This window comes from Poecile atricapillus, chromosome 13 (assembly GCF_030490865.1).
Source record: "Poecile atricapillus isolate bPoeAtr1 chromosome 13, bPoeAtr1.hap1, whole genome shotgun sequence".
In the NCBI taxonomy this organism is placed as follows: domain Eukaryota; kingdom Metazoa; phylum Chordata; class Aves; order Passeriformes; family Paridae; genus Poecile; species Poecile atricapillus.
The window spans coordinates 6,974,154-6,989,984 of record NC_081261.1 but is presented as its reverse complement, the minus strand read 5'-3'; the positions used below and the strand labels follow the sequence as shown (position 1 = coordinate 6,989,984).

The 15,831-nt window shown below is 51.3% G+C and overlaps 1 protein-coding gene across 2 annotated transcripts in view; it reads right to left on the bottom strand.

Annotated features, from left to right (window-relative positions):
• The window catches only part of FLT4 (fms related receptor tyrosine kinase 4), a 57,853-nt gene that overhangs the window by 12,777 nt on the left and 29,245 nt on the right, over nucleotides 1-15,831 (bottom strand). For both annotated transcript variants that reach the window (XM_058848605.1, XM_058848604.1), the window contains exons 4-18: nucleotides 13,566-13,678; nucleotides 12,521-12,683; nucleotides 12,134-12,273; nucleotides 11,300-11,468; nucleotides 10,624-10,741; nucleotides 9,882-10,033; nucleotides 9,063-9,225; nucleotides 7,178-7,322; nucleotides 4,499-4,607; nucleotides 3,053-3,412; nucleotides 2,657-2,803; nucleotides 1,872-2,003; nucleotides 1,486-1,592; nucleotides 1,049-1,184; nucleotides 142-246 (exon numbers count right to left, since the gene is read on the bottom strand). In XM_058848605.1, the coding sequence (XP_058704588.1) occupies nucleotides 142-246; nucleotides 1,049-1,184; nucleotides 1,486-1,592; nucleotides 1,872-2,003; nucleotides 2,657-2,803; nucleotides 3,053-3,412; nucleotides 4,499-4,607; nucleotides 7,178-7,322; nucleotides 9,063-9,225; nucleotides 9,882-10,033; nucleotides 10,624-10,741; nucleotides 11,300-11,468; nucleotides 12,134-12,273; nucleotides 12,521-12,683; nucleotides 13,566-13,678 (2,259 nt within the window). The remainder of the gene's footprint in view (nucleotides 1-141; nucleotides 247-1,048; nucleotides 1,185-1,485; nucleotides 1,593-1,871; nucleotides 2,004-2,656; nucleotides 2,804-3,052; nucleotides 3,413-4,498; nucleotides 4,608-7,177; nucleotides 7,323-9,062; nucleotides 9,226-9,881; nucleotides 10,034-10,623; nucleotides 10,742-11,299; nucleotides 11,469-12,133; nucleotides 12,274-12,520; nucleotides 12,684-13,565; nucleotides 13,679-15,831) is intronic.

Here is a 15,831-nt window from a genome sequence, read left to right as displayed (position 1 = left end):
TCAACTGTGTTGAGGCTAAGAAGCCATTGTAGGCCAAGAAGCCATTGAAAAGACAAGCATTACAGGGTGAATGTTCCTTGAAAGGTGCCTCATTAATTGCTGTCTACACACATTTCATGTTTTGTTTCACTGTTCACATACCTTTCAGCATTTTGACAGCTACAGTCTCACAGCTGTTACTTTTATTGATCCCAAATGCTGAGGCTTCCACCACCTTCCCAAAGGCACCATGACCCAGGACTTTACCTATGGGCAAGAAGAGTAAGTGTGAAGAAAGGCAGGTGCAGAAAAGGCAGAATAGAATGAAGCAAAACAAAAATCCCAACAGGAAATCATGGGAAGGAGAAAGAAAAAACATCATAAAGGAAAAGGAAGGAGTGGAACATGTGCCCTTTCAGGTGGCTGCTTGCTGTGTCGGTGAGAATAAGAGAAAGGACGATGGGAGGAACTGAGACAGAGCTGGCATAGACAAAGCAGAGGAAGGAAATGGCCATGAAGAAGTGAGGGCTGCTTGTTGCCCTCGAGCAACAAGTTGTGTGTGGGAAAGGTAAATGACCCCTTGCAGCACAGCAGCCAGGACTAATGTCACTGCTCTGTGCCTCAAAGGTAGCCTGCTGCCCTTTAAACTCTGCCAGACAGAGGGAAGAGGCTGCAGGTAGGTGTCTTAACATGAGAACAATAATGGATGCAATCCTGAACTTGGGATACCTGCTGTGAACTGGGCTGTTCTGTCCAGACTCCCACTTGGAAAATATGGGGATGTGTTTTAAACCATGCCCAGGGGTCTTCTGTTTTCAGTAATACCTGTATAGATACACTAAGGAAGTCTGGGCTTACAGTTGGCTCAGGCCTGTCTACAGTCAGACCTTAAAAGATTTCCCAGGCACAGCTGGGCTTTAGGGACAGCCTGGGGAAGAGGATGGGAAGCCTGAGGCAGAGAGAAAGCATTAAATACACAGAGGTGTGTTAAGACACCTGAAGAGTGAGTTTGTAGGGCTGGTGGGAAGCCCTGGCTGCAGCATGAAGGGAGGCAGGGGGTCTGGCTCACCTAAGCGCAGGCGGTCTCGTGGGAACTCCCACTTGCTGGAGTCATAGGGCAGGTACTCGCACTGCTCCTCCAAGGGCACCTCGCCAGGGTCCATGATGATGGAGAGGTAGCCTGTTTTGATGTCTGCGTGGGCTGGCTGCAGGAACCAGCCAACACAAAGGGTAAGGAGGTGCCCTCCCTGCCCGGGGTGCTGTCTTCCAGATGGGATTTGGATTCTTTGCCTGCCTTGACCTGCTACCCCCTCAAGCAAAGGCCATTCCCCATCACCTCCTTTACCACAGCCCTTAGCACCCTGTCCTTGGCAGTGAGAGTGCTGGAAGCATCACTCAGTGACCTCCCTTTAGCAGGAGCTGTCATGCAGCCCCACATCACAGCACTGGTGTTGCCCCAAGCCCTGATATGCCACCCCCCTGCCTGAGGCAGTGACCGTCACCTACCCTTTTGATGTTGCAGAAGATGAGAATAAGTAAGATCCAGAAGAAAACAGCAATAACTCCAGTCCCAATCAGGATGACAATCTCCACATTGGTCCTGTCATCAGAGCCTGTGGGAAGGGAGAGAAATCAAAGCTTCAGAGATTCCCATTCCATGCTCCAACTCAGCCATTCCTTATGGCCTGCATCAGGATGTGGGGTGATTGGAGACATGTTTGCCTGAACTAAACATGCTCTAGACTACAGATCCTCCTGTGAGAGCACCATGCCACCAGCAAGGCCAAGGAGCTTTCACTGCCTCCCACTGTCACAGGGAAGATGCCTGGGAGCTTGGTCATAACTCCTATTCCATCCCTTCACATCCCCAAGGGTGTTGTGGCTGCTGGTACCTTCCACGGAGACGCTGGCTGAGGAGTTCACACAGCCCTTTGCATTGCAGACGCTGCACAGGTAGAGCCCAGCATCCTCCTCCCTCACCCTCTGAATGCTCAGCCTCTGGTTGAAGTCTGCCAGGTCAATCCCTGTAAGGCACAGAGGGATGTGGTGGTCACTCACAGGGAGGGAAGATTAGTACACTGAACTCAGGGTCAAAATAAGGCTCATATTTTTTGGCTGATTTATTTTAGATAGCAGAATGATATCACACCAGCTGGTAGAGGTTCTTTTCTTGATGGCCCCAGAAATAACCTGGAGGGGCCTTCCCCAGGCAGTGTACGGAGGGTACAAATCCCTCACTGAACGTGCTGAATAGGGACAGTGCCCAGACAGTCCAGCTGGTGTGTCAAGTTCTGCTTCAGCTTCAGAACTTGTTCCTTTCCCCTCTGCAATCTGCCTGGATCCTTTGCACGTTCCTTCTATGAGATCTGGGTCAGTCCCTGCATAATCAGAGATGCCAAGCACTGGGCTGAGAGTAAGAACATGAATGATTTCTCTCTCCCTGCTCTCCAGCTGAACGTGCACAAGCACAGACAGTGTTGAGCCAGGCCCTAGGGCACAGACTTAGCCAGTGAGACTGCATCAAATTAGGACAGAATGTGATTAAAACCAGGATCTGGCTGATTCAGAGAACGGGTGCCTTTATTAGGGCACAGCAGCTCCCAGAATCCAGCAGTATTCAGCTCTCCTGCCTCTGGACATACTGCCCTGCCTGTGATCTACCCCCAGCCCACTGTACCTGACACTTCTTCCACCAGTTTCTCATCTTTGTACCAGCTGATTTCAGGAACATGGTTGCCGTCCACCTTACAGCGCATCTCTATGGAGTCGCTGACGTTCACCCAAATGTCTGTCAGGTTCTGCTTGAGGCGGGGGATCTCCAGGGCTGGAGGAGCAGCACAAAGAGGAGGAGGGGAAAACGGGAAACTGATTGATCAAAAGAATATCTGTGTTCCTGGGGGGCTTTGGGTCTCTGACCCCTGCTGAAGGGTGTCTTGAGAACCCAGGTGCCCTGCCTTTGCCACCTTGAGTTTAATTTGCTTGTGTGGCTTCCCCTGGGGATGGACTGGGAAGCTGATGGCAGCAAGAGCACCAGCTCTCCTCTGTCACTCCCGCCAGCCCTGTGGACCCTCACCCTGCACAGAGATGTATTTCTTATGGCAGTGTTTCTCCCGAGTCTTCCTGTTCTGCACCTCACACACATAATCTCCTTCCTCATCCAGGGAGATGTTTGGGATGGTGAGCAGCAAGGTCGCATCATTGGAGTCAGGCTGGAAGCGCAGCTCCCCCTGCATCTTGGTGGCATAGTGGTGGACGTTCTTACAGTCCAGCACGAGGGGGTTGCCCTCTTCATCGTGGAGCTTGGAGAGGTTCAGCCGATACCACTGCAGGTTCTCATAGGTGTAGTTGTCTGCATTGCAGCTCAGCTGTAGGTTCTGCCCCTCTATGGGCTCTTCCGAGGGCTGGGACTCAATCTCGAACCCATCTGGAATGGCTTTCAGGAAGGAAATGAACATGTGAATGACTTTCCATGGCTGAGCTGCCAGACACAATGAAATTGTCTCCTTGGGCTCAGCTCTCGGAGATGTGCCTGTCCTCAGCCAGGGTAAAGGAAACCACAGTAGACCAGAACTGTGACATGCAAACTGCTGGCAACCACAGCTTAAATCCAGCAAGTGCTATGGGATATGCTCAAGTCCCATGGTTAAATTAAGATGGGATCACAAATGAAACAAGCCCGCGAGGTCTGAATTAGGCTGTTACTGCTCCCAGCTCAGCTGCAGCATTCTGGTTTGCACACATACTCACTTTCACAAGGGCAGGCAGTGACACAGCAGCCTGGACACACAGAGAGCATTACTGAAGCAGTGACTGAAGATGTTCATCTAGTTTCACAACAGCTGGTGGCTCTGACAGCACAGGTACTACCACAGGGGCCATGAGCCCAGCCTTCTGGGCTGGGAATTTTATTATGGAATTCTCATTCCATAGGATAAGCTTTTGCTGTTCCCTTGCTGGGCTCCCTGTCTCAGCAGACAGGGACAAGCTCCCGTCAGGACGGAATACCACTGGCAGGAGGCTCATACAGCCCCTTATGGGCCATGACTCCAGCCCACACAGCTGGACTCTGGTTCCTACAAAATCAACTTCCTCCCACCACCAAAATCCCGTGGGATCACTGCCGGGAGCACAGTGACCACTGCCAGCGGGACCTGGCCTGGGATAGGGTCGGGCGGTGCCACTAGAGGATGCTCTTGGACCAGACACATCCCCAGCCCAGGGAGCTGCCTGTGCCAGCGGGATGTCCCCAGCCCAAGACCTGCCCAGGACCTGCCAGGACTGCTTCAGGGCCTAGGAACAGGCAGTGGTGGCTCATTCCCAGGTCTGCCTGACAAACTCTGCCTGTGCTATCAGCTGCCAGGGCTTCAGACATTTGCCACCCAGCAGAGCTCTGGGGTAGCCCTGCTTTCCTGCTGGCTTTCCAATTATTGTTGAAGATCCTAACTGTGAATGGCAGGACCTGACATTTTGATGCAGAGAGTTTGGCTGGTGCAGGTGGGAGGGGTTTTACACTACTCACTGGTCACGTAGAAGTAGATCAGCCGCTCATCTCGACCCACTTTATTAGAGGCAATACACTTGTACATGGCTGAGACATTGGCCTCCTGGATGGCCAGTTTGCTGACTGTCTGATGGGGGAAGAGAACATAAGGAGGAGTTAGGAAGAGCATCAGGGAAGCAACGTAGGATGACTGCTGCTCTCTGGCAGGTGGCAAAGCCCCCAACAGCTGTTGTTGCATAACCCTGGGAAAGGGTTATGCAAAAACAGACCCTTATTCTACAGCTCTTTGTGCATTTCAAGCTTTATCCATTGTCTCTACCAACAACAACATGATTTTATTCCAAATCTCTGGATCTTTTTATGGAGTCCAGTCAGCATAGATGCCTCTTCATGGGAGCAAACTTCTTGTTAAGCACCTCAGGTCACAATGGGGACAGTGCCCAGCAAGGGGGACAGTAACATGATGCAGGGCTGAGGGGATGGTTAAGCTCCTGACAAGCTTTATTTATAACACTGGGAAGAAAGGGAAAGGACACCAGGGCTTTAATTCCCTGAGCCCTTTGCAGTTAAGTGACTACTTAGTGTCCCACAGGGTTCAGTGGAATTTATGGGTACTTATAGACCTGCAAGCACTCCTTTTACTCATAAGGAGAAATCAAACTTGTGAAAACATCCCAGCTCTCATCCCTTCAGGAATAGCTGTCATCTTTCTTTGAATTCCAAGTGTACATAGATATTGTCCTAAAAGCTTCCTCATCTCTCCCTCTAGCAAGACATGATTAAGACTGGGCAAACAGCCAGGCTGCCATCCTGGGAGCATGGACTCAGAGGATGCTGCCTCCAAATAAGCCAGGAAAAGCAGCTGGGGAATAAGGCTGCTATCCTCCTCCTCCTGGCTCACACAGCACATGTGTGAGTTACCAAATGTGTTACAAGCACTCCCCTTAGAGGAGACTCACAGTTTGAGGCTTCAGTTTAAATGACAAGTTAAACATATGCAGAAACCCCTCTAATGAGATGCTGTTTAAATTGCAAAATGAACATGTTCCTACAGGGGAATTTCTTAGCCTTTACATCCCATAGACTTTGGGAAGCATTTCCGTTCTGAGGGGCAATGTATTGAGGTTGTGCTAACCAGAAGGAACAGGCATTCATTCAGTGCATACTCAACACAGCTGAAGTGACTTTATTACTGGTACTTTTGTGCATTGCCTTTTCCGTTTCTTGGGGTTATTCATACAACCAGAGTGACCCTATTACTGGCACTTTTGTGTGCAGCCTTTCCTGTTTCTTGGGGATTTTCCTTCTAATCTGCAGTGTTATGTTTGAGTTGGGGTTTCTTGATCTGACATCATCCTTCTGCCTGCAGTGCATGGCTGTGCACTGCACATCCTGTGGCTCATTCTGGACATTACAGATGGAATAAAAAACAGGAGAATGGTAAGAGAAGACAGGTAGAAAGGAAAACAAGAGAGAGAAAACATATTTTAGGATGTAGCATCCCACTGTAAATGGAAGAACTCTTTTCTCCCAATGCTCTTGCACATTCGTGGGGATGCACAACCTAAGCTGAAGCTCCAGGACAATTACAACCAGACAGCTGGAATGAGAAAGACTGAGGAATAGGAGAAATAAAATGGGGAAAAGAGGGAAAGATCAAAAAGAACCAATACTAGTGTCACATCTGTAGTGGGACACAAGGGTTTCTCACCCAGGAGGTCCCACCACTCCTGCTTGCATCCCTGGGGAACATCAGTCCCTCACTCTCCCTTCAGCTGCTCTGGTAGGAGAATCATCTGCCCTTGCCACCCTTTTGGCAGAGTGATGAACTCCCGGCCAGGCCAGGGGACGGGAAGTGCCTTTAGAGGTGTGTAGGAAAACAGGAAGTGACTTTCGGAAACAGGGGCCCATTTGTTTGTTCTGCATCCCTCTGTGAGCGGCTGGTGCCTGACACCAGTGGGGACAGGAACCTCGTCATGGCGCAGACCTGACACTCATGGCTGCCCGGGAGACAGAAAGAAACAGGCTGCAAGCAGGTCACACACTGCAACGAGGGAGAGATGTTCCTTCCAGGGAGGAAATGCTGTGATAGTGAAGTGGCTTTGTGGAGCACACATTGCTCCCACCCACAAAGCTGCAGAGTGATGCTCTGGAATGGATGCCAGCTTCTCCAAACCACCCTCACCCCACCAGGATGAGGACAGCTGGATGAAATGCCCCACCAGACACATGTACCTTCCCAAGGCCAGAGATTTCCTGGTCAGTTTGTGACTCCTGCTCTTCTGCCCAGGATGCTCTGCAGGGTTTGGTTCTCAGAGTTCATGCAAAATGCTCAGAAATGGCCATGGAAGCCCCCAGAGCAACTGTCCTACATGTCTTCCCTAGCTGGATGCCTTGTGCTCAATTACAATCCATGAAATCCCTCCTGTGCAGCCAGCTCCAGTGGGAGCCTCTCTGGACACAGGGTAATTTCTCAAAGATGACAGCTCTCCCTCGCCCTGGGGCTGCCTGGTACTGTGGAGCCCCAGGGCCAGGAACTGCCACTGATGGTTTACTTTAGAAGCAGAGGTGTGAAGCCCTTCCCAAATCTGTCTCTGCCAGGCCCCTTTCCAGGCCACTTTTCCTGGCTGATTGCAAAGGAGTCCCGTGCCTGTCTCCAGATCCCTGTCCCAGGACAGGTTTGGGATACAGCCTCACCTTGTTCCGCCCCTCCACAAACTCCACCCAGGTGTCAATGCTCTCGATGGGGTTCACAGCATCCTGCCTTGACACGTCTTTCCAGTCCTTGCACTCGGGCATCCGGTCCCGCTGATGGCGCCTTGCTGCTCGGTGCCTGCTATTGCTAATCCAGCAGCCAGGGACAAGCAGGAGAAAGAGGGGAGAGACAGAGAGAAAATTAGCTGGGAAAAAGGCAGCAAAAACAGCTTTGTGTCAGAAAACTGATGGCCCTGTGCAATAACTCTGCAAAATTTCCTGGGTCTTTCAGTTACACAGTTTTGATGTGCTTTATAAGGATGCCTTGCAACCACCAGTGAGGCGAAAATCTGTAGATGTGAAAATTGAGACAGGGAACAGATACAGGTGTCTTGAGCAATGTCTTCACCCACAGGCCTGGGAATTCATCTTTCCTTGCTAAGGGTGGAGAAAGGCAGGGGTGAAGTCGATTCACATGTGCCTAGGAAAGCTCATTTTGCGCAGCCCCAAGGCCTTAAAGCCCTGCTGGGTCCAAGAGTCAGGGGTGTCACTGACTGGCTGGTGCTGGCCTGGAGAGCAGATGGTGCAACACACAAGGGTGCAGCTCCCAGGGGTGCTCCTGCTGCCCTTGATTCAGCAAAAGCCAGGAGAGAAATCTCCCAGGTAGAGGTGCTGCTGGTGTCTCACAGGGGAATGATGGTACCTCTTCAGACTGAGACAGGCTGGTGGGGAGAAGTGCCCAAATATGTCAGGGACCTGGGTTGCTGCAGCCTGCAAGATGCTTTTGAAATGTGGGTTGGGTGGAAGATGGGAGGGTCTGTCCAAAAACATGGCTTGGGATAGAAGGGAGAGGCTTTGGGTAACAGGGAAGGAGCGGGGAGCTGAGGGCCCAGGAGCTGTAGCAAAGGTGTGTGCTGGCAGCGTAGGGCAGAGAACTTGGCGGGGCAAACACACTGGTGAGCTGTGTAAACAACAGGAAGCTAGAAAGAAGCCTCCTGCATCCTCTGGAGCTGTGCTAGGCAGAAATATGGTGGCCTTGAGAGACAGTGCTCATAATTCATGGGCCCCTCTGCTTCCTGACAGGGCCACAGTGCTCTTGCATGCAATAGAAAGCTCTCTGGCGTTCCTGGCTTGGCAAAAGCCTGCACAGGGCTACAGGACCTGGCTTCCTCCAGGCACCCTGATGTCCTCCACCCTGACTGCTCTGGCTACAACTCCAGAGCATCCCTTTTCCTTCTTCCAGTGAGACTGTCATTAAAAAATGCCACTGCAGACGTGCCTGATGCTGCCTCAGCTTCCCAGGGCATGGGCAGTGGATCTGCACCCTTCCTGCCTACCTAGTGCCCTGCTGGCAAGTCATCCCAGCAGCTGGTGGAGATCTGGCACTCCCCCAGGGTTCAGCAATTCTTCCCCACAAACAGCAGCTGCCTATGAGCACTTTAATTCCCAGAAGATAAAAGTCAGAAAAGCCACGGGGACCTCAGGGCAGGAATGGTGTGAGCCCCAGCTGCTGTCATGGGGTTTTTCCAAGGGGCTGTGATAATTTCTCCTGAAGTCTGCCTCAGTTTCCCCTTTAGCAGCACAGTGATCAGTGGTTTCATTGCAGGTGCTGTGAGGTGTGGCTGGGCCATGGACATCCACTGACACATGCAGGTGGCTGAGGATGCAGAGGATGCTGTGGAAGCTGTTGATGTCTGGGACCAGCCAGCCTGGGCAAAACTCCCACACGGACAGCAAGTGTCTCCACTCTGCCTTCCCACAAGGTGCTGTGTTGTGGGTGGAGAGCAAAAGCAAGACATGGCTGGGGGCACAGCCATGGTCACAAGAAGCTCATAACGCCACAATGATGTCCTGACAAGACACAAGTGTTGGAAGAAATGGCACTTACAGGCTGCGTCGGGAGAACATCCGACAGGGCATCCATGGCCTCCACTGCCACTGGATCACCTCTGGTGCTGGGATGCCATAGACAGTGCAGGTGAGGGCCTGGGGGCTCCTCTTGGAGTAGATGCTTGGGGAAGAGGCTTCTTTCTCATGGATGCGTGGAGGAACTGCAAGGATCAGAGTGACATTGTGAGCAGCAGCTGCAGGCTCAGCCACTGCACCCCCAGGCTTGGCACAGCTCTCCCCAGACCCCCTTATAGCAGCCAGGGGGACCTCTCTGGCCTCCCTCAGGCCTGCAAGGCACAGCAGGTCATGCTAAAGCAGATTCAAGTGACATTGTTTCTCCTTTCTCCAGTGAGTGGAACTGTCTGGATTCTGCAGGGCTCAAATTACAGGGCCACAGATCCTGCTGGAGACACATCTCCAGGCAGCAGTGCCCTTCCAGTACTTTTTTAGCTGGCATCTGTTTTCTCTATGACTGGGACCAGTTTCTGCTGTGAGAAAGCCCCACAGGGGCTTCCCACCCAGAGGAACTACTCCAGATCAAGACTTCATCTGTGTGGCAGCTGCCCTGCTCCCAAGTCCACATCAGTCAGGGTCACCCTCAGCAGCATCTCCAACTGCAATCAGGAATTGGCCCAAGTAATGACATATCCTGCCCAAAGTGAGGGAGCCAGGAACAAAATCGTGCCATGGGGGAGAAGAGGTCATGTAGGTACCAGCTGCCATAGGACAGCAATGGGGACTTGGTCTTGGAGCAGCCCAAAGGCTGGGCCCATGGCCTCAGCACTCTCCTCCCACTCCAGCCCCAGCCCGCCCTTACCATTGACGACCAACTGGAGGCTGATGTGCTTCTCCAGTCCCGCCAGCCTGTTCCGCAGAACCAGCGTGTATGTCCCAGCGTGCTGCTCCGACACATCCTTGATCTGCATTGAAGATTGAGATTGCTTGGGAATTAGCTTTCCATCCTTGTACCTGCGGGGAGGCAGAGAGAAAATGCAGCCATGGGGAGGAAGTGTCCCACTGGCAGCTGGGCAAAGGGTTTGCTGGTCCCCACAAGAATGCAGTCAGGGTGCCCCTTGCTAGCACTGAGGACCTCTCTGGAGAGACCCCTGGGCCTTCCCTGGACCCAAGTTATGGGTCTGCACATTGTGTCATATGGATGTGTGTGGGGTTGGGGGTGTTGTAGCTCTGCCCTGAGCAGTGAGCAGGTGCGAAGCTCCCATCTCCAGTCAGCTCTGATGGAAGTCCAGCATGATGAGGTGCACAACCCATCCCACCACCTTGTTCCTCTGGGCAGCTGTGATCACCACAGCAGAGGGACGAGAGGGACAACTCCTGTGGGAGCTCCACTTGGCTCCTCCAGACAGTGCAGAGCTGCCAAGCCAGGCTGTGCAGCTGAGAGCCAGGACATGGGAGAAATTACCCCCATGGGTTGAAAAAAGTGACATTTGTGACAATCTTTGTGACAGAGTGACCTAGCAAGGAAGCCAGGCTAGGCTTCCCTATTTGGCAGAGGAAAGGAGGAGAGGAGAAGGTGGCTCAAGCTAAGAAAGGTAAGTTACCACTGGAAGTCTGGTGGGGGGTAAGCCACGACTTTCACTGGCAGCTTCACGGCTTCGTCTCCTGCAGTGGCTTCTATCACCGGGCCCTTCCTCCACTCCACAGTGATGAAGGGCTTTTCTGCAAGGGAAAAAGGGACCATGGAGGAGAAGTCAAAGAGACAGGGCGTCACAAAACTCTGCTGCTCTCCACTGGGCCCAACAGCAAGGACCAAGGACAGGTGGGGTGTCATGACAGTGCAGCTGAGATCCTGGCAGCTGAAGAGCTGCCTTTGTCTCCCTCTCAGGAACCATTGGGGATGCAGGAAGGCTGGGCTGCCCTGTGACTTTCTGCTGCCAAGAAACAGCCACCCAAAGCAGATGGTGCCTTGTGCACCCACAGCTGGTGCCCCTCCGGCCATGCCACAGGGTCCCTGCATTTGCTACAGGGCTGCAAGATATGTGTGTCCTGCCATTCCACTGCATTTGGGCCAAAAGTGTTGGCATCTCCCTCTCCCTCCCTTTTGGGACCTTACTGAATGTGACTCTGCTCCCAGCATGGTGCTGGGGTGCAGGAGGGCTGAGGGGCTGGAGGAGAGCTGGGTTTCAGTAAAGTAGAGTGGATGGAGGTTCAGGAGCTGCTCTGCCCAAGCAGTCTGGGGCTGGCTCTGCTGCAGCTGGGCTCTGGCAGGTGCTGTACCGTGCACAATGACATCGGTGCTCTCCTCCAGCATCTGGGCACCATTGGTGGCAGTGCACGTGTACTTCCCCAGGTCCTGCTGGCTGATGTTGTGGAGGGTCAGGATGCTGGAGAGCTCTGTGTGTGTCTGCAGGGACCGACGCTCAGGCTCGATCACTGCTCGCTGCGTCTGTGGGAGATGACAGAGAGAAGGGGATGAAAGACAGCAATGGGATGGGGCTGTGTGGATGGTCTCTTCACAGCTGTGATTCCTGATGCTCAGTGCTTGCCTCTACCTGGACAGGTTTCTGCACAACTGACTGCCATCCTCAGGGATGGAAGGACACATGTTCTGTGTACTGACTGCCTGAGGCTGGGGTCAGATCTTACCATGTTTTGCTCTTTTAACCCAGGAACCAGGCAGGGAGCCCCATGAACTGAGTGATGTTCTCAAGAGACTCCCCTGTCTCACCATTCAAAAAAGACACAGGATACAAGAGGGGAAAAACACAGTAGGAATGACCTCACAGGCTTTTGGTAAGCAAGGGCTCTCTGATTAGAGTAGCTCCTTTTAAATCAACCACATTTGCTCTGGATTTGGTGAAAGTGAAGCCAGTGTTTTCCCAAGAACCCCAGAGCAGTAACACCTCAACAAGGAGAGCTTTCTGCCAGGAAAAGGGGTCTTCCTTCTGCTGCAGAAGAAAAAAATGGGAAAACATGACCAAGATGTCCAGCATGGTTAGGATTATGAAGCACAGCCCTGCCAATGGTGTGAAGAGGAACGATGAAGGGTCAGGAAGGGGCAGTTCAGAGGGAAACAGTTCAGTGCATGGGAGCTGCTCTGTTTGCTGGTACCTGTTTGCCAGGGTAAGTCCACTGGAAACGGACGCCAGAGTTGAACTCAGCCCACACTGTGCAGTTCAAGACCAGCTTCTCTCCCACTAGCAGCTCCATGGCTTTCTTGGGATACAGCTGGATGTCATACAGCTCACTCCCTGATGCAGAAGAGGGAATAAAAAAACATTTCTGAACTAGTAATTCTTTGACTCAGACTGTGCAGTTACAGGAGGTTTGGGAATAACCTCCTGCTGCATGGTGTATTTCTGTCCAACACACAGTAGAAGATACATAAGCACCATGCAGAGTCTGTGTAGCTAGAGAGGACCATAACAATCCCATGAGCCACACTGATGGACTTCAGAGCCACCCAAATTTCTCCCCTGAACCTTCCCAAATATTCACCTGCTATATGGATGATGAAGAAATTGGATTTGAAGACCTTCTTGTCAATTACAGTCTCACAGTGGACATACAGTAAGTCCCTGATCAAGTGTGTGGGTACTTGCATTCCTTTCTTGTTGTCCCAGAAAGTGCTTTTCCCGTCAGGGTGGATGAAGAAATTTTGCTGGAAAAATCAACATTTTGCCAACTGAAATCAGAGGGTAACAACATTCCCACTCCACCCCTCCCAGGCTTTATGCTGGCTAGCACATCCCTTTGGTGGGAAGAAATGATGCAGCATCATGCCATGCTCCTGCCCTCTACCCTGAGGGTTTGTCATCTAGGAATTGTGGCCTCCCCTCTACCCCAAGTAGCTGCATCCTGCACCATGATCCTCCCTGTCTACAGAGTGGGCCAGAGACTTCCAGGAATGGAAATTTCTAGAGATAGCTAAGGAAACTGATGCTGATGTCCCAAACATCAGCCCCACCGGGATGAGTGCTGACCTTGGGTAGTGTCCTTCCCGGGCAAGGGAAAGGCCCCTGGCCCCCAGAGTGTCCCTGGAGGCCTTTGTACAATAGTAACACTCATCCTGGAAGGATGTATTTTCATTGTAAAAAAAAAGACAAAAAAAAGGAGGGGGGGTAGGCAAAAGCAAAAGCAAACTGATAAGAGAGCTATTTTTAGTCATGAGCCCCAGGGCTTCAGCCTCCTCCCTTGTGGGGATGCCGACCACCTAGAGGGGTGTAGATCACAGAGACGAGGCAAACAGGGGATGCTGTGGGGAAATGGGTTTAAATCAAAGTCTTGTTTTGTTTCATGGAGCTCCAGGGAAGAGAAGCAAGGTTGGCAGGAAACCCGTGGTGTCTGCCCAAGGGAACTGGACAACACAGCTCCAACCAGCAAATAAAATGAGGAAGCCAGTGGCTTGTACTTTCCATGGAAAATGTATCCCATGCATTTTCCTTTCCTGGCAGTGCCTGTCATGCTTCCACTCAGGCAATTACAAATGCAGAACAAATGCAATACGTCTCAGTCCAGAGTCTCCCAACAGCTGAGCTCTCACCGAGGTCAGTGTGACGTTAAGATCTGGGATGGACACGAGGCATGGTACCCAAATGTTCTCCTTCTTGTTGATGAGAAGTGTCTCTGGCTTGTTGATAAATGGCTGTTCAAAATCTGTAGAAAAGATACAAGGAGAACAACTACTAAAAAAGAAGGAAAAACTGGGAAAGGCAACAACCAGTAGAAAAGGAGGCTTTCTGAATTTCCTTAACACAGCACAAGTTTCACAGAGGGAGCAGTGTAGAGCTGTTCAGCCCCATCTGCCACATATGACAGTCAGAGGAGACACCTGGAGCTTGGGAATGCAGAGGCAGCCGGCTCCTCCGCACCAAACCCCGTACGGGTGCAGCAGCACTTGTGTGACATTTGGGCAGTGTGGGAAATGACCTCCCCTTTCCTGGAGCCCTCACGGTCTCTGCCTGAGCCTGGCCCTTTGTGAAGCAGTGTGTGGTGTCCTGGGCTCGGTGCCTGGCCAGCTGTGGCTGTGTCCCCTGGCAGGGCTGGCGTGGGGCTGCTGGGGCTGTGCTGGCCTGGTGCAGCGTGACCTTGCCGGGCAGGGAAATGATCCACAGCGCAGGGTATGCAGATGTCATCCTGCAGCCATCCTGGCCAGCAGATAAACACATGAGCTGAGCTTTCCAGGGCTGCCACCCCACTGCGTCCCAACGGCTGCAAACACAAATATTGACAGGAAGAGCAAAACCACCCAAAAATAATCATTATGAAATGACTTAGCAAGGCCAGGGATGTTACACTAAACTCTGTGCACAGCCAGTGTAGAATCAGCAGTGACCCAGGCTGACTAAATGGGATGAAGACAAAATTGGAAAAGAAAAAGAATTGTGAGGTTGCTTGGTAGCCTCAGTGACAGATGATTTATTCTGTACCATCAGGCCCTGCCTGCCCTTTTCCACAGGGCTGTATGCCTCACGGGATGCTCTGAATAGAGACTGGCTCCTAGTGTCTCAAAAGCATGGTGTTGTCAGCATCTCTCCTCTGTAAATGTCCACCCAGCACATGGTCATGATTGGCCTTATTCATGGTAATCATCCCCTGGGTGAAGGGGGCTTTATAAGGGGGTGTTTGTTCTCCATATGGGAGACACTGGGCTGCTTCAGAGTAATGCTCCCCTGCTAGGGGAGATTTTACAGCTTGTGGTACACTGGAATCAGACCAAATGATCCCAGTGGCCTACATTTAGTTTTATTCACCTGTGTTTCAGCTAAACCATTGATTTCAAGAGAGTGTAGCATGAGGACATCCCTTTGTCCAACCTGAGATTCTTTCCTTCTGATACCAAACCCCTAAAGAGAACCATCTAAAGGGACAAGTCAAAGATGAATTTGGAAATGATCCTCACTTGGGGATCTATTGTTCAAATCATGTTGGGCCCGACCTAATCCAACCCAGTGCTCCCACTGTTAAGTGCATAAACCTTTAATTTTTGATCTGTAAAGCTGCTGCTTCAGTGATAGTCATGCTGCAAAGGTCTCTCCTCTGTGTGAAGCACTTTTTCTACTGTGTAGGTGAAACAACCCACACTCAAGAAACTGTATTGGTCAGCTCTTAGGAACACATGGATTTCCCAGAGAGTTCTTACCTTATTTCCTATTTTTTTCTTTTATTTTCTTTTACTGCCACAAGATTTGTTTCCCAGTGTGAACATGTTCCTCATTCCTCTCCCTAACCCTGGATGTGTGAGAAGGAGGAGCTGCACAACTGCCAGAGGTGAGAGACTATGAAGTCGCCTTCAAGCTCAGATGGCAGCCAAGAACTGATTTACTGGGCTGGTCCAGCTGCAAATGAGCTTGTTATTCATGCACTAACTCCCCTCTCTGACAACATCACAGATTTCCTTAAGACTGCCTTAATGGGTCAGATGGGAATAATTTAGCATCTTCTTCATTAATACATGCTAAGCTTTATGAGATGTGGGCTGTACATAGCTCATCCCACCCTGATGAGGCATTCTGTGGCTACAGTGCTATCTGTAGTTGTAATAAAATCCACACCTAACCAGTCACATGTGAAGGAGACACATTCATGTAGAGTTCATTTAAGAACTGAACTGCAGGTAATATACAGAACCCATTTTTCCAGGCAAGCACAAATATTTTGTTCCTGGCAATTTCATCAAGCTCTTAACATGAGAAATGAGCTTGATGGATAAATCTGTGGTCTGATCACCCTGTCTCCAAACATCCCCAACACTTACATCAGCTCTTTCAAGCTCTCCAGGGACAGTCTCACATTGCAGCCCAGTTCAG